Source organism: Peromyscus leucopus, chromosome 8b (genome assembly GCF_004664715.2).
Source record: "Peromyscus leucopus breed LL Stock chromosome 8b, UCI_PerLeu_2.1, whole genome shotgun sequence".
NCBI lineage: Eukaryota > Metazoa > Chordata > Mammalia > Rodentia > Cricetidae > Peromyscus > Peromyscus leucopus.
The window spans coordinates 104,282,517-104,306,399 of record NC_051086.1 but is presented as its reverse complement, the minus strand read 5'-3'; the positions used below and the strand labels follow the sequence as shown (position 1 = coordinate 104,306,399).

Below are 23,883 nucleotides of genomic sequence, written 5' to 3'. Positions count from 1 at the left end.
TAGACTGCATCTCCAGCTAGTAGCAAAACTGGGCAGGACTGAAAGCAGCATCCATGGTACTAGTTTTGAAGACACAGAAGATTAAAATATATATAGATATATATATGGGGGTCATGGAGAGCAGCTGAGGCCAATCTGGTGTAACAGGGTCAGAGTCCCTACAGACTATGAAGGTCATTTGTATCAAGCTGAAGCCTAAGATGCAGTAAAGACCCCAGAATATTACATAAATGAGGGCTGTGGGACATTGGCAAGGACGGTTACAGGCATGGGGTAGAGTCAGCTTAAGCCTAAGGTAAAAGCTATACATCCTACAGGTGTCCGAATGGAGGAGTGGGGCTGCCAAAGCCTTTCAAAGGTCTAAATGAATATTCTATCACAAGCTCTGGATGCCAGGCTACAGTCTCTGTAGGGTTCCAGTCTTGTATAAGAGTGTTTGCTCTGGATCTTGGGTGGTGGGAGTCTACAGCTGGGTTTCACTTTACAGAAGCTCATGGTTGAGACTTTGGCCTCTGAAAGTTGGACTGTGATTTACATTATGAAATAAACAGCAGGACTTTTGGAACAAGGGATAGAAGGTGAGATCTTAAAAAAAATCATGAGTTTGAATGTCAAGTTCAAGGCCAGTCTGGACTATAGTAGTGGTAACTGACTAACTCAAAACAAAAAACAAACAAAAAATAACAACTGTGGCTGCATTCCTGCTGACCTACTCCTGTCCTGGCTCCAGAGCTAAGCACCTAGCCCTAATCCATCCTCTGTTTAACCAATACCTTTTATTTCTCTAGCCTCCCTATGTGAATCTTGTCTGAGGGTCTCCTAAGGATACAAAGCCTATGCAAAACTTGGTTCAGGAAAACCATGGTACCTGAGAAATTGAGGAATTTGCGCTTGGTATTGTATCTTTGGGAGCTCCTTCCAGGTTGTTTTGAGCATACAGAAATTAACTGGCTAAACTGTAAATATAGAGAAAATAAAAATGGCCTGGGCGAAGGGAAAGTACTTCAGGCCTTCGAGGCTGGACCCCACTGCAGCCATGAAAGAACAGATTCAGTCTTAAGATGCCTCTGAATCTTCTTTCCACGGATTCGTGTGAACCCACACCCATGCTGCAGCAAACAACAATTGGCGCCCAATGCAACATTCGTGGCCTCAAGAAGGACAGAGGAGCCAGCCACCTAAAGAACTGGAGGGAAGTGCTCTCAGGGAAAGAGGACTCCAGGATCAGCAGGGTCATGGGGAATTTAAGCTCCCCATCTCAAGAGCAACAAAATGCACACAAAACATACCATGTATATATGTGTCAAGATGTTATATGGTATCTCGTAATACCTATAATTTTTATATTTTATTTATCAGTTAATAAAGTAAATGAAAAATAAAAGATTAAATATGAGTATGGAAGAAAGCATCAAGAGCCACAAGTGACTCTCTTCCACCCATGTTCTGATTGTTTGCAGTGGCCCTCTGAGCTGCACAGACTGGAGGAGGGGAGGTGACACCAGGTCCATCCACTCTTGGTCACACACAGTGCCTGGCCCCAATGAAAATTATTTTCTTTTACTCTGAGGAAATCTGCTAAGCACCGCCAGTGCCACAGTACTTTTGTCAAGCAGCTGATAAGATCATCGTCTGAAAAGCCAGTATTTATGTATCCAAACTACAACAACAGTCTATGAGCCTCCAAGCAACCTCCTCCCATTAGAATTCTTCACTGGAATGCTAATAAATAAAGTCAAGACAAAGGTAATTTCCCAAAATTTGCAATATAATTAAAATGGCTATAGGTTAAAAAAAAAAAAAAGGACATAAATCAGAAAGTGTAAAATACAGGTCCCCTCCTGGGTTAGCCTGAGATCATTTTCATCACCATCCCCTATATTCCTTAATGCTTTCAACCCAGAGCCTGGTCACTTTTTCAAAGCCAGGTGGTCGCTCCTCATTCTAAGTGGAATGGATGGATGGCCAGCTTCCAGCACCTTGGCTGGGAAGCCCATGTGCACACTCCTAATGTGTATCTGTTCCCATCTGGAAACATGTCCTCTCAATCCAGAATGATTAAAGGAGTCACCAAAACAGGACATCTCCTCTGCCGCTTGGTGGGGTGATCAGAGCTGACCCTGGGCAGGAGAGGAGCTCAGCCAGCCTAGAGCCTAGGTCAGGTGTACCACCCAACAACTCTCACGTGCTCCTGAACAACAGAACCCACATTCCTAAAACTGTGGGCTGGGCCACCCCTATGTCTTTATCCAGCAAAGTAAACTTCTTCAAGAAGAGTCATGAACTCTTCCTCCCTGTAAATAGAATGTGTTTGCAAAGGTTGGGGCTCTAAGCAGCCATCCTGGACAGTGAGGTAAACACAAAAACAGAATCCACTGACAACACAGTATATATGATAGAAACCAGTAACCCATTATCCTGGAGTACCTATCATGATATCAGGTACATGGTCACTCCTGGAAATCTTTTTGTTTAGGTTGTGCGCATGTCTGTATGCGTGTCTGTGTGTGTGTGTCTGTGTGTGTGTGTGCCTGAGAACAAAAGCCATCTGACATCAGATGTCCTCCTCTATCACCCTCCATCTCATTTTTCTGTTTTGTTTTTTAGGCAGGGTCTCTCACTGGACCTGGCAATGATCTATATGTTAGGCTAGCTATCCAGTGAGCTCAAGGAAACTCCTGTCTGTACTCCCAGAACTGAGGTCAAAGGTCCCGCCCATAAGTACCTCTGGAAAGCTCACTAATAGTGGACAGACTTTACTTATTTACTATAAGCTTTAGTTAAACCTCACCTTCATACAGTGAGCATGAGGAGATCTTAGCACAGCCAGGAAGGAAAATTCAGGGCCCACTTCCTCCACAGTGCCTGATTCTGAACGAAGATTCCTTAATTATTAAGTACCTGCTCAAAAACCTATTTTGTGGTATCAGCCCTTTTTAAAAAGGAACAATAAATCAACCTACTAATGGTCATATCTTACAAAGAAGTAATGGATCCAATACACAAATGGAGCCGTTACTGCAACTCAGCCAAGGCCATTTAGCACCACCGCAGCAACCCCGCAACCATGCTGCAGTCAAGAGTGAAGCAGGGTGGCAGGCCCTGCACAGCAGGCTTCTTGTGCACCAGGTGCGTCACGTCCACCACCACTCCATTTCCCGCGACTCTCTGGCAAAGGCAAAACTGAAGACCACAGGACAGTAAGGTGAGCTGGAGGGAGAGGGGAAAGCTTCCGGCAAAGACACATAGTGCTCCCGCTCCACCTCCACTGTGCTCTTAAGGCTTTCTACTAAGATCCTTCCTATCCGAGAAGACCCTTGGCCAGCCCTTTCTCCTAGCCCATCTAAGTCACTGTACACATCCCTTGAAACTCAGTCTTTACTCAGGGCTATTGCCTCTCTAGTCAAGGAAGTGTTGTGAGATATTTTGATCACACTCTGACCTCCCAAAATTGTCAGTAAAGTTTATTTTGAATCAGACAAAAAAAAAAAAAAAAAAAAAAAAAAAACACTTCTCTGATCATTCAGGTTCTTATCCTGAGATCTGGCTCCTAAGTTTTTATTGATAAAGAATAATTAGATAAACGCTTCAAGGAAGGGAGAAGAAACAACCAATAATAATTAGAGAACATTTTGACCTGCCAAAATGCTCTGCAGGAACATCCCTACCTCACACTCATAAATCTGACTACCAAGAATCAGGAGGCGCTCTTCCTTGCAAAGAGAAACAGGGGGAGCAGCCCCAGGGGAGGGGTAGGAGAGAAAGGAAGGGAGGACTAGCCAGAGTGAGGTCCCAGAGGTCCAGCCCAGAGAAGGCAAGGTGGACAGATTGAAGAAGAGGGAGCAAGCACTTAGCAGAAAGCGGAGTGGTCCCTTGGGATGCCAACCTCTGGCTCCATGTAGAGGCAATAAGGGAAGACAAAGCAGTGGGAGCAAGGACACCTCACCCCACCAGGGAGGAAGAAGGGAGGAGGGCGGAGTGGTGTTCTGGGAAGACCATGCTGAGGAACAATCAATACTGGACACCAATCAAGCCGGACAGACAGACAGACCACACACACACACACACACACACACACACACACACACACACTTGCCCACCTACATCTACAGTGTTGTAGATATTGCTCTGTATAAATAAAATGCTGATTGGCCAGTAGCCAGGCAGGAAGTATAGACGGGACAAGCAGAGAAAAGAATTCTGGGAACAGGAAGGCTAAGTCAGGAGACACTGCCAGCCACCGCCATGAGTACCAACATGTAAGATACTGGTAAGATATGATCCACGTGTCAAGGTATAGATTTATAGAAATGGGTTAATTTAAGATGTAAGAACTAGATAGCTAGAAGCCTGAGCCATTAGGCCAAACAGTTTAAATAATATAAGTGTCTTGTGTTTATTTTATAAGTGGGCTGCGGGACTTCTGGGGCTTGGCAGGAGCTGGAGAGAAACTCTCCAGCTATACTCATTACATACATACATACATACATACATACAAACACACACACACACACACACACACACCAGATACACACTCCTACCCTTATACCCACTCCACACCCATACCACACAAACACCCACCAGAGCATACACCACATAGACCACTCACACCACTCCAGGCCTCCTGGGCCTGGGGGAGCACAAGGAGCACTAGCCTGGTGCATAGTGTGGAGTTTTGTTAGCATGTTTATTTGAGACTGGTCTCGAAGCCCAGGCTACCTTCAATTTCTGATCCCCCTGCTCCCACTCACAGGCAGCACCACTAGGGCCAAGTGTTCCACACCGTCTAAAATCCGCACTGGGGAACAAAACACTTTCATGTCTTACATGGGGCACCAACTCTCCCATGGCTCCAGATTCATGCCTAAAGTCACTCTGCTCACAGCATATTTGCTGTGGCAAATGGCAGTCACTGTAGTCATTGCAATGCCTTTGCAGAAAGAAGTATGGCTGCACGCCTATTGTCCTAAACAATCACAGCAGTGTTCCACCAATCCCTGACTTCTCTGCAACATGATGCCCAAACAGCAACTAGCACACCAGTGAAGGGCCTTCACATCTGTCCCTGAAAAAACACAAACATCCTCACACTTGTCAACAACCTGGGCCCAGGAGACTGAGCCTACAAAGGCCATGAGTGGGAAGGTTGCACTCCAAACAGGGAGAGGCCTGCTCCCAGCTCTGAAGTCGGAAGGAAGACCTTCATACACCTAGAATGTCAGAAGGTCAGCAACTCAGGGATGGACTGCCGGACTCAGGTGGTCGACTTGTATGTGCATTCTGTCGGTGGAAGGCAACTCTGTCGACCCCCAACCTCCTTTTCAATTCTTATTCCAAGAAGCAACAATGCAGAGGGAGCCCTGGGGTTACCTGGTCCTCCCACGTATTGGTGCACATGCTACCATACGAGCCACGTGAACAGCCCTTTCCTCGCAGCCCAGAGTGCAGCTGCTTCCCTTCCCTGCCCCAACACCAGCAGTCCTTCCATCTCCAGTGACCTGGAAGCAAAGGGCAGTGCTGGGGGGACCAACAGGGGCCTAGGAGAGCCTTCAGATCCCTGTGAGGAAATGCACCGTGGAAGAGGAAATGCTCCCAGTGCACTACACCCTTAGTGGACAAAATGACATGAGTAGATCAAACGGTGCGATTTCTTCCCTGTGAACAAGGCAGTGTCCCATCAAGCATTTGATAAGGGGCATGACAGTGATTCAGTATGACTTTCTGGCAACTGTGTGGCTGCCTCTCATTCTGAAATGCTGCTCTCAGATTGTCTCCCACAAGCCCAGATGGCTCTGTCAATCTGTTCTGTCAGATCTGTGGTGGGAGGACCACACCTGGTTTTGTTTCCAGAGGCCAAAGCAAACCATAACCCTGAAGGACCTTTTCCCAAGCAAGTACGTGTGGCCAACTAGGCTGGGGTCTTCTGCTCTCACTTAAGTATCTGCAGCACTTAGCAAGGTACTGGGCTTTTGATAAGAATCCGGGGATATTTTGCTATATTGGATAAGGTACTTCTTCTCTGTCTGGATCAGGGTGGTGGCCACTGAAGGCACCCAGTTTACACCAGTATACATCCACAGCACACCCAGGCCTTCTCACTTATCTTCAAAATACTGGTAATTTATCCCAGAGTCTTTCTCCTCTCTAGCCTTTACATCTCCAACAGGTTAGATATAAGGGAGGAAGTCTCCCCCCAAAACCCAAAACAGAGAAACAATAAAGATACAATGTATTTTCACAACCAACTTCAGGAGAAGATAACCTTTCAGGTAATAACAAATGGTAACATTTTAATACTGGAAGATACAGGAGAAACAGCTTTTCTCAAGGAGGTCACTAGAAACAAGACATGTGTCCTCCTCACCCCAACAATGAGACAGCTCTCAGGTCAACAGAGATGGTCAGTGAAGTCACAGCTTAGAGGATGTGTTAGTTACTTTTCTCTATGCTGTGACAAACATCTAACAAAAGCGGCCTAAGCAAAGGAGGGTTCACTGTCTCAGTAAGTGGGGCACACACGATAGGAAAGGCATGGTCACAGTGGCCTGACGCCAGGAGCAGAGAAGAGAATGCAGACACTCTCCTAGCTTTCTCCTTTTGTTCTTTTTATTCAGCCTGGGGCCACAGTCTACAGTATGGTGTCACCCACATTCAGGGTGGGTCCTACTTTCTCAGTTAAAACCTCTCTGGAAACAGTTACATAAGAGTACCTAGACCTGTGTTTCCATGGTGATTCCAAATCCAGTCCTAGGCACGAAGAAATGGCTCAGCAGTTTAGAGTAAACACTGCTTGCAGAGGACCAAAGTCTGGTTCCCAGCACCCAAGTCAGACAGTTCATAGCCACCTGTAACTCCAGCTCCAGAGGAATCCAAGAGGCTTCCAAGGACACCTGCATTCATGTGTACTTATACATACATAAACATGTTACACACACACACACACACACAGAGAGAGAGAGAGAGAGAGAGAGAGAGAGAGAGAGAGAGAGAGAGAGGAGAGAGAAGAGAGAGACAGACAGACAGACACATACAAATAAATCTTTTAAAAAATAAATGCAGTCCAGTTAACTATGACAGTTGTCCATCACAGACTGGGATGTGTCAATGATATTTCCAATTTCCAGAGCCTCTCCTGTGGCTCCTACAGTATTGGCTCTGCAGAGCAGCACCCAGGCAAGCACTCAGCGGTTAGGACTGCAGAATAAAGTGCAGCTGGGTGAGACTAGGCAGAAGGCAGGGCCACTGCATCCTCTGCCAGCAGCAGAAACAGGCAAGACTTCCTAACACTGTGACAAAGACGACAGACAGAGGAACACAGGCCTCACTGCTCACAAAAGCCGAACTTCTCTGTTCTGTTAAGATGTAATGCTGACTGAAACTGTCACTGCTCTGGGCTTAAAACTTACAAATGCATCTTCCACTTTCTGAGAAGGCTTCCAATTCCTCTAAAGAGACTGCTATAAATCTACCACAGGCACGCTGAAATGAACCACCCATGTTATTACACACACACCATCCTCTAGTCCAGACAGCTTGCGACAGCCTACAGTCCCTAGCCACCAAGGTCCAGGGTTCTGTGTCCTACCTACTAGGTGCTTCTAAGAAGACTACGGCAGGAAAGAAAGCAGCAAGGCAGCACAGAGAGGAAAGCGAGAAGCACTTCAGCACCTGGAGCAGAAACCCCTAATACTGGTACTAATCCTGGCTGCTCAAGTCTTCCTCAACCAGGGACACAATGACACAGGGTGTCCTGTGCCAGCACTTAGAGTAGCTGCTGCTCCTTGCTGTCCATCGCCAGGATACAGAAAACTGCCTATAGCTGTGGTAAAGACAGCTACAATGTGCAGAGCTATCACTGGGGAATTTCAGCCAGACCCCTGAGAGCTGTAAAACTCAAGAGGGCCAAGGTGAAATTCTAAACAGGATGGGGCTAGAAGCCCCCCAACAATATGTGGCCATGGTAGCCGTCTCTCTATGTGTCTCTCTCTGCAGAGATGAAGCAGAGGTTTGGAGATACCAGTTACTTCTAGTTTCCAAGTCTTGTAGCAGGTAAAAGCAATTTAATTTGGTTCCTTTCTAAACTGTGCGTCCATTTGTAGGCACACTTTTAAATTAGACACTGATAAACACGACCCACATTCACTCCCTATTTGATGAGTCCTATTTGAGGTGAAAATAACAACCATACATCACCTAAGCATTCATTCAAAGACAACCAAGCATCAAGGGTGTTTATGTTCTCATGTCTCCAGAGTGCAGGAGAGAGGTAGGTAAGGTTCCTCCGCAGAGCCTGGCTTTGAAGAAGGGAAACGAAATCACTGTCATTTTATCAATTTCATGGGGCTTGTAAAGCACAAATAAAAACATACAACCACCTGTGACCTGCAATCTCATGCCAGGTATTTACACAGAGAAATGAAACTGTATACCCACATGAAGGCTTTCCCACAAACGGCAGCTTTATTCCTAACACCAGCAGTGGAACTGACCCAGAACCACATCTGAGGACATGAATGAGTTCGGGTTCATCCACACAGAGTCTACACAGCAGCAGAAAGAGAAGAATGAACTGCTGACACAGGCAACACTATGGAGGGAGCCAGGTCTATGCTGAGAAGAGAGCCAAGGACAGAATAGACAGCTACTAACCACTGTAGGAAGGTCAAGGATAGGCCAAAGCAGCAGGATGATGCACAGTGGAAGACCAAGGAGGGCAGTGAGGATAGGAGCATGGCTTAGAGGTGACCCACCATGTGAAAGGCCTTGGGTTCAATTCCCAACATCACTAGGAGAAAACAGAAAAGAACTATCTGTGGGTTCTAATGTTCTTGTTCTGAATGCTGATTAAACAGGAGCACACAACTATCAAAACCAATCAAGCTAAACACTCTAGCTCTGCATTTTACTACATGCAAATGACATCTAAAAACTGCTTGGGAGGAAAAAAACCAAGGACACCTAGAGCAACCTAAGAAAGAGATGAGCTAAATTTACATGAGATGTAACACATGCAAGAGTAAACACAGAACAGGCCTTCTGGGCACCGCCATCCCAACATCTGACTGTGGATCACTGAGCCCTACTGTGAAGGGCTGAGTCTCAGGCCAGATGCCCCAGAGTGTTCGACAACACTACTAATCAGAATATAAACCCTGTGCTGGAGAACCAGCACAGCAAAATAGGTGGTGAGGTGGGTGCCTCCCAGCAGCAGCAGAGCCTCTCCCAGGAAGTCTAGAGAAAGCACAGGGCCTCGGAGAAGCAAACCCCAGGCCTTACTGAAGAACCTTCGCAAGAAGAAACCGTCATAGAGAGACACTGATGTGCAGCTCTTCTCAGCCCACTAAGAAGCTGGGTATCACGAGGATGAGGAAATGGCAACACAGGGGTTGGGCAGGAACAAGGGGCATTCTGGGACTCCACTGGCTGCAGCTGAGTACCTGTGGGAACTCCTGCCCAGGTCCAAACCTCTGCTTCTGGGACTCTTGACTCCAAGAAGGGTGTCTGTCACATGGGCCCTTGCAGCACCTGTGTCGTCACCCCAGAAATGATCAGTCTGTAAGATTCCGGGAGAGAAAGAGAGACTGACAAGTGGAAGCAGGGGTTAGTCAGGGTGGCACAGCGGGATCTGGGAAGACCTAAAGGAAATTTTTATATACTGTCCCCAAGTCTGTCCTAAAGGAATGGCTACAATTTCAATAAAATATATGCTGCTTTCCACAGAATCTAAGGCACCTTGCGTTGTGCAAGGAATCATCATTTTATGTATTGCTAAGGGAACAAATGCTTTCTCATATGAGATTCCCACCTGGTACTCAGTAAAGGCTATTTAATAAAAGCTAAGCTCAGATGCTTATCATCCTTACAGGTAAGAGAAAAAGAAGCTCCTTGGGCTGCCTAACCACTCCGCCACTTCCTGAATGGCCCCAGAAGTCACTATGCTGAGCCAGCTTCCCTGGGTCCTGTCACTCAGGGCTGCGCTATGGGCATAGATAAATGGAGTGGCATCTCCTCTGTGTGTCCTACTCTCTGACTCTTGAGTCACAGGTTCTAACACTGAAACTCAGGACTCAGCCCTCCACAGGAGGACCTCATGGCCACTAACTATACAACATGCAAGCAATGACAACAGTGGCGAGGCCATCAGTCAGACTAAGTGTTAACAGTATCTCAATCTCCAGAGTATTTGTGTGCGCTAGGGAAGTGGTTCAGTGGAGGAGCAATCTCTTAGCAGGCAGCAGACTTAACACCAAAGCAGAGAGGAATGGGCTGTAAGGCAGATCAGAAGCCCAGACAGAAGAGATACTGGACAAATGTAAGAAACATGAGCGCATGAGGAAGTCTCTCAGATTCCAACTCCATCCCAAAGAGAAGCAGCAGAACCACCATGTGAAGCAGTACTGGTGAAAACATCAAAGAGGGATGAAAAGAACAAAGACAGGAGGAACCACGCATGAGAACATCTTACCAAATGAAGAAAACCAAAGGAAAGAGCTTGGAAATGAGCCCAAGAAGGGTGTCGGAGGCAGCACACCTTCAAAGCAGAGCTGGGACACACTGCTAGAGGCTGGAAAGAGCTCATGGTAGAGTACACTGAGACTCACAGCCAACATTTCACCAAAAAGGACAGAAGTCTGCAGATGAAAACATCATGAAGCTGAGAAAAAGTCAAGGACATTGCCAAATTCTACACACAACAAAACTGCCCTTCAGAACTCAAACAGAAACAAAACATTTTCCAGACAAGGATAATTTGTTGCCCATAGCCTCATCTTAAAAGGAGTACTTTTCAAGAAATTTTCAAAAAGTTCCAAGCAAATGTTTTCAAATTGCAGGACTATGAGCCTAGATAAGACAAACCACAGGTGAAATGGAGTGCTAAGACAAGTAAAGAGGTGGATTGCTGGCGGCATTGCTGATACTGTCTTCCAGGTTGAAACAGAGAGAGCTACAACCTGTGGCAGTGAAGCCACACAGCAAGGTAAAGTGCTGTCAGGTTCCTGCACCATTTAGACAGTAGCAAAGGTTTGTGTGTGTGTGTGTGTGTGTGTGTGTGTGTGTGTGTGTGTTTATGCCCTCACATGTATGAGTGCATGAGTGTGCTGTGTGCACCTGTGCATGCACACAGATGCCAGAGGAGGATGCTGAGTGCCCCACTCTATCACTCTGTGCCTTATTTCCACAACCCTGCTGTCTCTGCTTCTTAACAGCACTAGGGTTCTAGTGCACACAACCACACCTAGCTTTTTACTTGGGCTCTAGGGGTTTAGAATCAGATCCACATTTGCACAGTGAGTACTTTACACACTGAGCCATCTTCCCAGATTCAGTAGAGCTTGTCTCAGAATAAAAATAAAATAATAAAGTGGAAAGTGATTAAGGAAGACATCTGCGCACACACACACACACACACACACACACACACACCAAAAAAAATGTAGATTTTATATTATATTAATTTTTCCAAGTTTTAAAACATCTCCATTGGTTTCCTCCACATAGGGAGTTGGCCCAGTGCTAAGGTAAGCACCCAGGTGTGGACACCTCCATGACACCTGGTTCTTCTACAAAATGAAGTCAGACACCACAGGAAATGTTCATAACCATTCCCTCTGATCCATTACTCACTCCCCCCATCGGCACTTTCTCTTTCAGCTGGAGAATAACTTGACAGCTTTCACAGTGGCCTGCAGTGAGCATATGGGGACTCCTTTTGGCACTCCCAGACTCAGCCTTCTATGCCTTCTGCTTCCTGACTGTCAGAACCCCGGCTGTTCTTCAGGACCATGTGACCAGGTACTCTGGACCACAGAGGAAGGTTCACTTCCAAAGCCTACTCCTGTAAGAAACGCAAAGGTGCCAGAGAGCTAGGTGAGCTCCAGTTTCAGTCCTCAACAAGCACTGTGTCGTTGTCAAAATCTGCACACACAGAAACAGTGGCTTTATAGTAGGAGAAGAGTGATGGAGAGAGGTCCTTGAGAGGCTTGTGAGGAGAAGAATCAAGCCCTCTTTCACTGCAAAAATAGCATGCCTAGAGCAGGTCACTTAGCAGCAGAGATGAAATGGCACCTGCTCTCCAGACAATACTAGAGACAAGGAAGACAGGAAACAGGATGAGTACATAGGAATTCTCTGAGCTACAAAGTTCCAGAGTGGCAGTGTGAGCCTCCTAGTGTGGCTCGAGTACCAATGCCTCAGAGTCCAAGGAAGGAAGGAAAGTTGAGCATCAAGGATTTCCCGGGCACTGGGACCAACTAGCTGCAAATATATGTTGTTTTACTCTATACATTCACCCTTTCTCTTACTTCTTCTTCTGCTTCTATTTTTGTTTTGTTTTGTTTTTCAAGACAAGACTGTCCTGGACTCACTTTGTAGACCAGGCTGGTCTCAAATTCAAAGATGTACCTGCTTCTGCCTGCTGATTGCTGGGATTAGAGGCGTGCACCATCACATCCACACCTTGTATTTTCAATCTTAAAAGAATGAAGTAGTAACATGTCAGGGTTAGGGTAAGGGATCAGAGAAGGGTTAATGTTCCATCTGGTCAGACCAAAGCCAAGAGTCTGCTTCAGAACCTGAGGCAGCACTGGCACAGGGAGAGGGGTGAAGGATGTTCCACTTCCTTCTGAGCAGTGACAGAATGGCTGGAACCTATTCTGTGCACCACTGAAAGCAGCATGAGTGCAGAATGATTTCCACAACCTACTTTCTAAAATGTGTGTACGCTTTCTCAAGAATGAATAGACAGAGATGATGACAGCTATGTGCAATCCTATTAGCTACACTGGCAGCTCAGGTTTGTGAGTTTGGAACTGTTTTTTAAATCTTAGTTTCACGTCCAGAAGGCTGTTGCAACGTCATGGCCTTTGGGGACAGGGCAGACAGGAAGTGTGTGGGCAGGGCTGACTAAGAAGCCATTCAGCTGGAGAGCATCCATCAGAATTCTCCCTGAACACAGTTCATGAAAAAGCTGCCAGGCAAGAAGAGAGAAAAGACAGGGAAAGACGCAGAATGGAGCATGATTAAGGCCAAAGCAAAAACATCAGCAAACGTGTGTCATGGGTACAATCACTAACATCTGAGCAGGAAGCAGCTAAGAGAAACCATCACAACACAATGGTTAACCCCACAACAGCCAGAAGACACATCTACACCATCTTACAAATTTAATGAGGACAGGGGCAAAGCGCTTCACACAAGATTTTGAATCATGTCAACAGTGAGTCAGCCAGCTACAATTCTGCCTGTGGCTAGAAATCCTCATTTGCAGTTTGTCACAGAAACACAAACAGGTGGATGCTGCCCAACCTTTGGCTCCACAGAGAATCAAGCCATGTTGAGAAGGAGAGAGAAGAAGGCTGCTGGCAGACAAGCCAGCTACGCAAGAGCATGGTGCAGTCATGACATGAGGGCAGCACACCAAGGGATGACAGTGACGCCATAACAGGACTGTGTCCAGATGAGCAGTGCTGTCATATCAAAATGTGATTGCCCCGAGCTGGGGGTCACTGCAGAGTGACAGCCCATCCACATCAGTTTACTCCACAATGATCTCTGAGCACCTCCCAGGACCCAGGACCCAGGACCCAGGACCCAGAACCCAGAACCCAGGCTTCTAGGTGCATTACGTTCTTCTCAGATTACCCCATCTGACTCTGAAGATCCCAAGTAAGGTAGAGCACCCTGACTCATGCCAGCACCAGTTCAGCACATCCCATTGTAAACCCAATGCCCAACTCCAGGGTGGGGTCAGAGGAGTACTAGCACCATCCACCCCACCCGCCCCTCCGAGCAGAGGCAGGCACCTAGGGTCTGAGGATCACAGGAGCGAGGAGAAAAGCTACAAGCCTACCCTCAGGGCTCTGAGGGTGCAGGCAGCTGGGGAAGAGAGAGCTTTCTCCAAGCCTAGCACTCAGGGTTCACTGAGCAGCACGCCATGTGTGGTCCCTCAAGTTTCCCAACAACCAGCAACTAGCCCACTTGTGGAAGGAGGCACAGAAGTTCAGATCCCAGCAACCCTAACTGCAACCCACAAACACACAACTATACATGAATACTGGGCTCTACAAACAACATCTGTACCTACGCACCCCCAGGACAAGCCTACAAATCCAACATAAAAAGAAAAGTGTCAGCACTTGGGAGGCAGAGCCAAGCAGATCTCTGTGAGTTCGAGGCCAGCCTGGTCTACAGAGCAAGATCCAGACAGCCGGGACTGCTACACAGAGAAACCCTCTTTCAAAAAAATCTAAAACCAAAACCAAAAACCAAAAAACAGAAAGAAAGAAAAGTGGCTGTCCCTGGCCAGCTCATCAGCTCCAGTTCATAGAAAGCAGCTCATAAAGCACGTGTGTAGTCCAAGTGTACAGTGTGGTGATATTTTAATTGTGCTGAAATGTGGTATTTTATTTGTATGTTAATAAATAAAGTTGCCTGGAGATCAGAGGTCAAATAGCCATTAAGCAGAAGTCCGGCGGTGGTAGCACACGCCATTAATCTGATCACATGGCAGGCAGTTTCTGTGTGGTCAAGGACACAGCCAAGCATGGTGACACCAGCCTTTAATCCCAGTACCAACCATAGAGACATGGAGGTCTGTATAGACAGGCAGTGATGAGGAAGTCATGTGGCTGGGCTTAGAGCCAATGAAAAGCAGAACAGAAAGGCAATAAAAACACAAGTCAGACAGGAAGAAGCTCTCTCTAGGGAAGTGACCACGTCGGTGAGGTGGTAAGATAAGGTAGTCATGCCTCTCTGATCTCTTTGGCTCTGTGTTTCTTATTTAATAAGACCATTTAGAAATTAATCTACAGTACAGCCCTATCACCAAGGTAGCAATGGCTGGTCTTTAGAGGAAGAACTAGCCCAGGAGCCTTGTTTTGTTGGAGAGAGACTCCCTCTTCCTAAGTCCACTGCTTGGCAGGAATCTATAAAAACATGTTTCATTTGTTGACTACAAATCCACTGTGACTGACACAAGAAGAATGCACTGAAAAGAAGTTAGGACCTAAAACCTGCCTAATGTAACCACAGAACATGGCTGCAGGCGGTTCCTAAGAGCCGTTCATGCTGGTCAAGATGAGAAAGGCTCCTATGGCATAGCACATTCCCAGTGAAAGCACGTCCTCCCCTCTGTGAGCACTTGCACTGACAAATGGCCATTCAATGGTCACCTCAGCTCCCGACCAACTGCGCCAGGTGCACCAAAGCTCCTTACCTCCCACAGTAAATGGTAACAATTCCCATAGAATTTACTGGGAAATCACAAAAACTGGAACCTACTCCTGCAGAGGCATGGTGCCTTCCACTCTCAGCCTTAGGGAAAGGAGACCTGGTGAATGGGCCTATCCTGAGTTCCTAACTTGCATCTCATGCTAAACTGCCAGCACCCCAATCTGTGAGCCAAGCCCTTAAAAGCCCAAAGCCCCTGCTCTCAGCTCCCAATAAACCTTCCACTTGAGGCTCATTATGAAACAAGGGAGCTTTAATACTTAATTTCTGGCTGAAACTACGGTTGGCGTTTTCCCTTCACTCTCCCACTAAACTAAATTTTATGTACCTAAAGGTAATAAGGAAACGTCTTAAATTTAACTAGGAACAAATATTCCACCAGTTATTTAGGAAAGGGCTCAATCAGCCAGGCAAGAAAATATGGCCCAACACAGAGTCTGGTAGCCACTGGAAATAAAATCACAGTGATTTCTCTAAATTCTTTCCTGAACCAAAATCACCTTTATCAAAGTATATGATTTTGAATCACCACAGCCAGAAAAGTAATGAGGAAATGTGGAAGCTTTGGCACTAGGGAGGAAACAGGCAGTGTGCCAGGCACCAGTGGCATTGTAGGTTACAGTAAGTTTTCTGCTCCTTCTGCTATGGAGATTAACACACTGTCTATTCCCACCCACACCAACGTGGAAGCTGCTGTGTTTTCAGCAAATATGAATGAAATGACCTCACTGCAGATTGCCCGACCTCTGTGAATGGTGCAATAAAGCATACAGGGGAAGAGAAAACTGAATCTAGGGGTCTTTCCATCAGAGGGCTTGGAATTTAATAACATCCCCACTGTTCGTTGCAGATGGCACATCAACCTCTCTTTATTACTGCAGAAGCACAAGAGCTCTGTAGAGTGCAGTAAAGTGGTGCATGTTTAGCTTTGCAATGTTTCAAAGGATCCTGATTTACAGTTGGGGACTACGTACCTTGCACCATACATCTGAGCTGGGTAATTACCTCTTGTTCTGTACAAACTCTTGCCTGCAGCATGAAGTCTGCACCTACAGAGAGGCTCTGCATTGAAGTCAGGCCTCCTTACCCTATTCTCAGGTCATATAAAGGTAACTAAGCTGAGGAGCATTTGATGCACACCAAGCTCCTACAGCACATCCGTGCATTTAACATTCTCCAGCCAGTCAGAGGTATCCTGGTGACATACGTTACCTTAGTCTTGTTTCTAAAATGGAGGAGTCCCACTAATGGCACATATCAAGTAATTCTGAGACACTTTTAGCACATGTAAAAATGAATGCATCAGCTCTGGCATTCAAGAATAAATGAGATGGTATTTATGGCTGTAGTATGGCTTTCTGGATATGGAGAAAGACAAACAACCTCTTGCTACACTGCAGTTCCACTGTGTGTACCAACCCAATTAGAAACCCACCTGAGGAAGCTGTGGCTTGTTCTGTCTCTCTGATCTTCCAGCGGTGACCCCAATACCTGGCTCCAGGTTTGTTCTTATTAATAAGACCATGTAAGAGTCCTGCTACAGCCACCTGTGTCTTAGACCGACATCTTTTCCTAACCCAACTGGAACCCCACCTCAAACTCCTTTGCTCTGAAAAACAAGCTCTGATTTTACAGGTCTGTTTCTGAAACGTGCGGCCTTTAATCAATGCTCCCCAGCTAGAAACCACTGGAGGACTGCAGCCACTGCCCCAGTGCAGATCCTCTACTGCCTCATCCTGCAGTGACTCACACTACTGTCCTCATGTCTAGATCATTTACTGCATGCAAATGTGACCTGTCTTCAATCACAACGCCACGGAACAGATTTGCTCTGGGACAGAGACTTAGATGAAAAGAGTGCTGGAAAGATGGCTCAGCAGTTAAAAGCATTGGCTGCTCTTCCAGAAGACCCAGGCTCAATCCTCAACACCCACATGGCAGCTCACAACCATCTGTCACTCAAGTCCATCTGATCTCAGAGGGCACTACATGTATGTACAGGTGCACAGACACACAAGCAGGCAACACACCCATACACAAAAAATAATTAAAGAAGAAAGAAACAAGCTAGATGTGGTGGCACACTCCTTTAATGCTAATACAGAGGCAGGCGGGTCTGTGAGTTCGAGGCCAGCCTGGTCTACAGAGTGAATTTCAAAATGAGCACAGTTATGTAACGAGACCCTGTCTCAAAAGAAAAGATTCCTACTTCAGAAGATTCTGTTCACTGACTGCTATCGTGAACTAAGCTAAAACCCAATTTCATGCCAAACTATATAAACAATAAAGCTGGCGCACACACACACACACACAACACACACACACACACGGAATAAACAGTATTAATATGCTGAAATCTTAAATGCGTACCCTGAATGATTACTTCCTCACACACTAATTCTCTAAAAGAAGAAAACAATCAGAGCAGCAGGAGACTCGCTAAGGACACCAGAAGATCTGAAGCATCCAGTGACACTCCACCAACACACACAGCTGGAGGATCTGAACGATCGTGGTCTGACACATCCTGTCCTAGACAAACAAGCAACGGTGCCAAGGAGACCTGGCAAACATTGGAGCAGCTGAGTCAAAGGTCTGTCCTATCCATGCACTGCACAGAGAAGCTAACAGGGCCACTCCACCCATGCTCCCTCAAGTGCTGACCCACCAGTGACATGCTGGACACCTGCAAAACCTTCAAAGACGCTATTCTTTCACTGGGACACTGGCATCTCAGCTGCTTTTAAAGGAATCTCTCCAATCCTAACCCAACTACCAAATGCATTACACTCTCTTGGATTTTTATATAAACCACCAGAAATAACAGATTTGAAAGACAAAAGGCAAACCCCTGAGAACCTGTCTTCAAAAGGAAAAAGAACCAAACGTAAAACATGAAGACCCAGAAATCTCTCCCAACAATGAGGAACTTCACTGCCAAATGCTACAGCATGAATTACCTAAGAGCATTGCTAAAAACCAGAAGAGTGTATTTGTGGCTATTCTCTTACTTGAAGAATATAAATAATGTACAAAAGACCCTTGGATTCCAGCTCTGAGGGTAAATAATTCACAAATCAGCCTCCTGGGCAGGCAAGGGTTAAGTGGAGAGGTTCTAAAAGACCTTTGCTTCTCCCACAATGATAGCTTAAAGGTGGAGATTACACAAGTCAGACCCTCAAGAGGTGTGCCGCTAGGGCCACCTGCTCACCATGCCTGCCTCCTAACTTGCCTGTAGGTGATTCCAGAATCGTGTTTTATACAAGGCTGAATACAAAGGCATTTCCATCAACATCTCAAATTCCCAATTTCCTGTTAAAGTTATTAAACCTTCAAACCAGTTAGTGAGAAAGGTAAAGGAAAGAGGTCTTTGGGTTGTTGACAAATAGCTCAGATCTTACAGGCAAGGAGACACAGCTAACTTCCATGCCAGTTTTCTTTAAAAATAAAAACTGTATAGAGAAAAGCCACAAAGGCGTATTAATTGGCAGCTGACTTCACTAAAAGGAGTCTCACTTTCTGTATTAAAGCTAAACACATCATAGGTGTCACCCTTGGAGTGCTAGGCACTCTTCCCCCCACAGCTCAACACTTAAGGCAGGGAAGCTCTATCTACCTGATGTTGCATAAAAATTACTGAAAATTGGCTTTTTATGCAAAATTAAAACCTTAAAAAACACTTTGCACATGGTGGTCCAGCACATGCCTTTAATCCCAGTACTCGGGAGGCAAAGGCAGGCGAGTCTCTAATACACAGAGCGAGTTCCAGGACAGCCAGGGCTACAGAGAAACCCTGTCTCAAAAAATTTAAAAACAAACAAATGTTTTTTTCTTTTATAAAAGTTTTCTAGGAGAAAGTTGCACCAAATAAACAGCCACTTTATGCGCCCCTCCCAAGCACCATGAGCTGCAGTGGAGAGGCTGCACAGGGACTGACAGGTGACAGGTGACAGAAGCCCTGAGGAGCAGGCACTTACTGGATGATCTGATAGGAAGCCAAGGGTCTCACTCAGGTGTAAACTGAGGAGCCCATGCCTAGGAAGGAAGGGCAAACAGAGCAGGCTTACCCTTGGCTGCCAGTTCTCATACTGCTTCTGTAGATTTGCACCGATGGTTTCCAGAGCTTTCTGAGGACCCATAGACAGAGGATCTGCAGAAGCAACAAAAAGAAACTTCAGTAAATGTGCACATCTTCTTCTGGGAAGATTCTTGCATGGAGCTTCCTTTTCCACAGTGCAAAGTCACCTTTGACCAGACCACATCCAAGCCTCAGTTTATCTGTGCTTAACCAGAAGCAGAACTGATAACACACTGGACAGGCTCCACAGCCCAGAAGATTGTTCCTTCTTGTTTACTAAATGGCTTCAGGGCAACCACCCCTCCTGTACAGCACCTGCCATCCTTCCCATTCTTCTGCTCTAGTGCTACACGGGTATCAGAGAGGCCCGGCTGTGCTTCTACTGGGATTCCATAGTAAAAATGCAACCCTCCTGTGTACAGAGATGGGGAGGAGGGAGGGAGGGAGGGAGGGAGGGAGGGAGGGAGGGAGGGAGGGAGGAGGGAGGGTGTGAGGAAGGAGGAAGAGTGTTAGGAAGGAGAGAGGGACCAAAAGAACCACACACTCACTTTCATCTAGATGAAACACACACAGACACCCCTGGTTTTCTGCTTAGTCACTGAGCAGCTTCTATGCTAACAACCCTAAGCCTGGTAACAACCCTCACACCTGTCTCAGGAGCCCTTGTCAATCTTTAAACATCTGATGACCCCAAAAGAGCTCTGTCTATTGATATATACCATATTAGCGAGGCAGGAGGATCACAAATTCAAGGCTGGTCTGTGCTGCAAAGAGAATTAGCAAATGAGAGAGAAAAGGAGTATTTAATTCATATAGGAAAAATTATTTTATCTTGATTCATTCATTTAAATATGACAAACTGGGACTGGAAAGATGGCTCAGCAGTTAAGTGCACTTGTTGTTCTTGCAGAGGACCTGTGTTCAATTCCCAGCACTCTCATCATAGCTCACAACCATCCACAACTCCAGTTCTAGAAAAATCCAATGCCTTTTGACCTCCTGCATCAGGCATGCATGCAGTACAGACAAACATGTGAGCTAAACACTCATATATATAAAATAATCTTTTTCAAAACTAAATGTGATTAAATTCACTGTCTTAACATGAGTATTTACCATGAAAAATAATGATGATCTCTCCAAAAATTTAGTGAGAAGGGGCTGAAGATGTAGCTCACTTGGTAGAATGCTTTGCCTAACACGCATGAAGCCCTGGGTTCCATCTTCAATACCACAAAATACAGGTATGAAGGTGTAGGCCTGAAATCTCAGTACCCAGGACATAGAGGCAGGAAGATCAGAAGTTCAAGGTCATCCTCAGCTACACAGCAAGTTTCAGTTGGCAGCTGCACTGTCTGGGTCTGTGCTCGCCTCCCCTGACATTTGTTATTGCAGTTGATGCATATGAAGAAAAGTCACAGCACTCACCCACGTTCACAGTAGGGAGAGGAGACCTTAAACAGGGATTTAGTGGCCATGGCTCTGTCCTCTGCTTTGACATCTCTTTATGATTACTTGATATATGACATCTGAGGCATGGCAATGAACTTGAGCTGGCCTTGTGGCATCTTTCAGAAAACATTGGCTCATTGAGTGATACAGATCACATACCATTCCCTGGTGTTTTTAAAATAAATCCATATTCACTGACACAACACCCTCTCATCAGAAGTCAGCAACTCACAGTGACAGATACAAGTTTCCAAATTCTAATGTTTTATTTGAAATCTCAAATTTTATCACTTAAAGTGACAACCACTTCATTCACTTTCTGGAATGCATGTGCCTTGCCTTCAGGTGAAGACAGCAGGCCATGCAAAATGCAACAGCTCAGCTCCTACACCTGTGTTGTAGGAGCTCCTGGAAGCTGCCAGACATGGCCAATTCTGCCCAGGGCTTGGGGCTCTTACAAACTCTAGTTTCATCATACAAAATATTAAGAGCACTCTTGGGAACTGAAATTGAAGAAATCTGTTATGCATTTCTAATTTACCAAGGACAATCTTTTAAAAGCTGGGTATTTTTTTCTTATTTAGTTTATATTCATAATCATAAACTTAACTCCAGCTAGACTTAGAAGCAGTAAGAAAAACATGGAACCCCAGGCAGTGAGAACACATTTAGGGAGCAGTACAAGCAGATTGGGGGGGGGGGGGATTTCCTGACTGCAGGAAGGGTGCTCTGTGTTAAGATGCAGTCAAAAGCATTAGAGTTGGCCATGGTGGTGCACGCGTTTAATCCCAGCACTGGGGAGGCAGAGCCAGGCGGATCTCTGTGAGTTCGAGGCCATCCTGGTCTACAGAGCGAGATCCAGGACAGGCACCAAAACTACACAGAGAACCCTGTCTCGAAAAAAAAAGCACTAGAGTTGGCAATAGTCGGCCCTGTCAAGCTTCTAGGTGGAACGATGCAGCTTTCACAATGCTCAGACCACGCCTTCTCTTATCTGCCCAAAGCCCACACATTTGCCACCCAGCCACTTCATCTTGCAGATGAAAACCCGGTAACCACTGGTGTCGCCTGCTCCAGCATTTGCCACAGACAAGATCCCAGACTCTGCACACTTCAAGGTGAAGTTCTCATCCTCAGATTTCTTCCACAGATGGACTTACTGGCAGTTCCATTATCGTGCATAAACTCACCTCCCCAGCACATGAATCCTAGGAACCTCCTAACCAAATCATTTCCAGTGCTCAGGGAACAAAAAATCTTCTGCTGTCTTTGGAACTTGCTCTGTCAAGGGTGAGAGGGAAACTCAGTCCAAAGGCTCAACATTAGCCATTATGTGACTGACTATGGCTGCCAGCAGTGGACTCGGTTTTTTGGTTGTGGTTTTTGTTTGGGGGGGGGGGGTATCAAGACAGGGTCTCTATATATAGTCCTGGCTGTTCTAGAACTAACTCTGTAGACCAGGCTGGCCTCCAACTCACAAAAGATCTGCCTGCCTCTGCCTCCTGAGTCCTGGGATTAAAGGTGTGCGCCACCACCGCCGCCGCCACCACCACCACCACCACCATTAGGATCTTTAAAAAAAAAACTCAAAGAATTGGAAAGGGCAGAAGTCACTGACTGCCTTTACCCCTCTGGAAGACTCCAGCAGCTTCACCCACAGGGCATTTTTTACCATCAGTAAGAAAGGTCAAATGTTGAGCAAGCTGTTTCTAAGGGAACATAAATGTCCCCCAGAGTCCAGACAAGGCAAAGACAATGAGAATAAAGAAACAACTCTACCCAGGTAGAGTTTAGTTCCCCTGAGGGTTAACTACAGGAATGTAAAAACTCATGGACAGCTGCACCACTGAAGGACAGTCTCCCCATGTGCTAGGCAAAGGTACATTTATAGACACAAACGTCATTTTAAAAGGCTTTTTTATTATAAAAATAAATCTTGGGCTGGTGCAATGGCTCAATGATTAAGAGCACTGGCTGCTCTTCCTGAGGACCCAGGTTCAATTCCCAGTACCACATGGCAGCTCACAGCTGCCTGTAACTCCAGTTCCAAGGGATCTGACATCTTCACACAGACATACATGCAGGCAAAACACCAATGCACATAAAATACATTATTAAGGAAATAAATCTTTGATTAGAAATGACTGTGGCCTCATAAATCCCTCTACTGTATGTGACACAAAGTGTCCAAATCTTATGTAGGTTTCCTTTGAGGAATCACAGCTGCTGGCAGTTCAAGAGACCAGAAGCCACGTCTGGAGGACAGTGCTCCAGAGACAACTAATACTATAATGCCTTTATTAAATTTTGCTTCCAGGGCTAGGGATGAAGCACAGTTAGTATAGAGCTTGCCTAGTATGTACAAAGCCCTAAATTCAATTCCCAGTACAATATTAACCGTGAACAGTAACAAACAGTTACCTGTAATCTCAGCACAAGGTCATCTTTGGCTACAGAGTGAGTTTGAGGCCAGCATGGGCTACATGAGATCCTGTCTCAAAAACCAAACAATAGCCAGGCGGTGATGGCGCACGCCTTTAATCCCAGCACTTGGGAGGCAGAGACAGGTAGATTTCTGTGAGTTGGAGGCCAGCCTGGTCTATAGAGCAAGTTCCAGGAGAGCCAAGGCTATTATACAGAGAAACCCTGTTGGGGGGTAGTGGAAAGGGGTGGGGGTAGCCGAGGTACTTCCAACTTCACAGATTCTGGGAAAGAGTCTTAGGGAGCCCAGATCCTAACACTAACACCTTCAACGTGGCTTTAAGTACTACTTTTTATTCTTTCAAGAGAAGACAAGGAGCCTGGGTCCTGTGAGCCATCATTCTCCATTCTCTCAAGCATGCCGGTCAGGCCCTGACTTGGGAACTAAGCTCCTGGCCAAACCCTCTCTGAAGTCAGAACCTTCCTGTGAGTTATATGCTGAGCCTGAAGACACAGCCGATTATAACAGGCTCACCCCTCTGTAGGAACCACTTAACCCTGACGGGTATTTCCTGGCTTTCCATCAGACATCAGCAAAGACCTTCTTCCTAAGTGGGGAGCTCCTTCCCTTCCTGCTCGTCCTACACAGCTTACAGTCATGTGCCACAACTGAGACATGGAAATGGAAAATAAGTCCAATCTAA

General features: G+C 46.1%; 1 protein-coding gene across 2 annotated transcripts in view; it reads right to left on the bottom strand.

Moving 5' to 3' along the window:
- Rptor (regulatory associated protein of MTOR complex 1) overlaps positions 1 to 23,883 on the bottom strand; it is a 345,487-nt gene that overhangs the window by 240,161 nt on the left and 81,443 nt on the right. For both annotated transcript variants that reach the window (XM_028853561.2, XM_037201582.1), the window contains exon 3: positions 19,296 to 19,378. In XM_028853561.2, the coding sequence (XP_028709394.1) occupies positions 19,296 to 19,378 (83 nt within the window). The remainder of the gene's footprint in view (positions 1 to 19,295; positions 19,379 to 23,883) is intronic.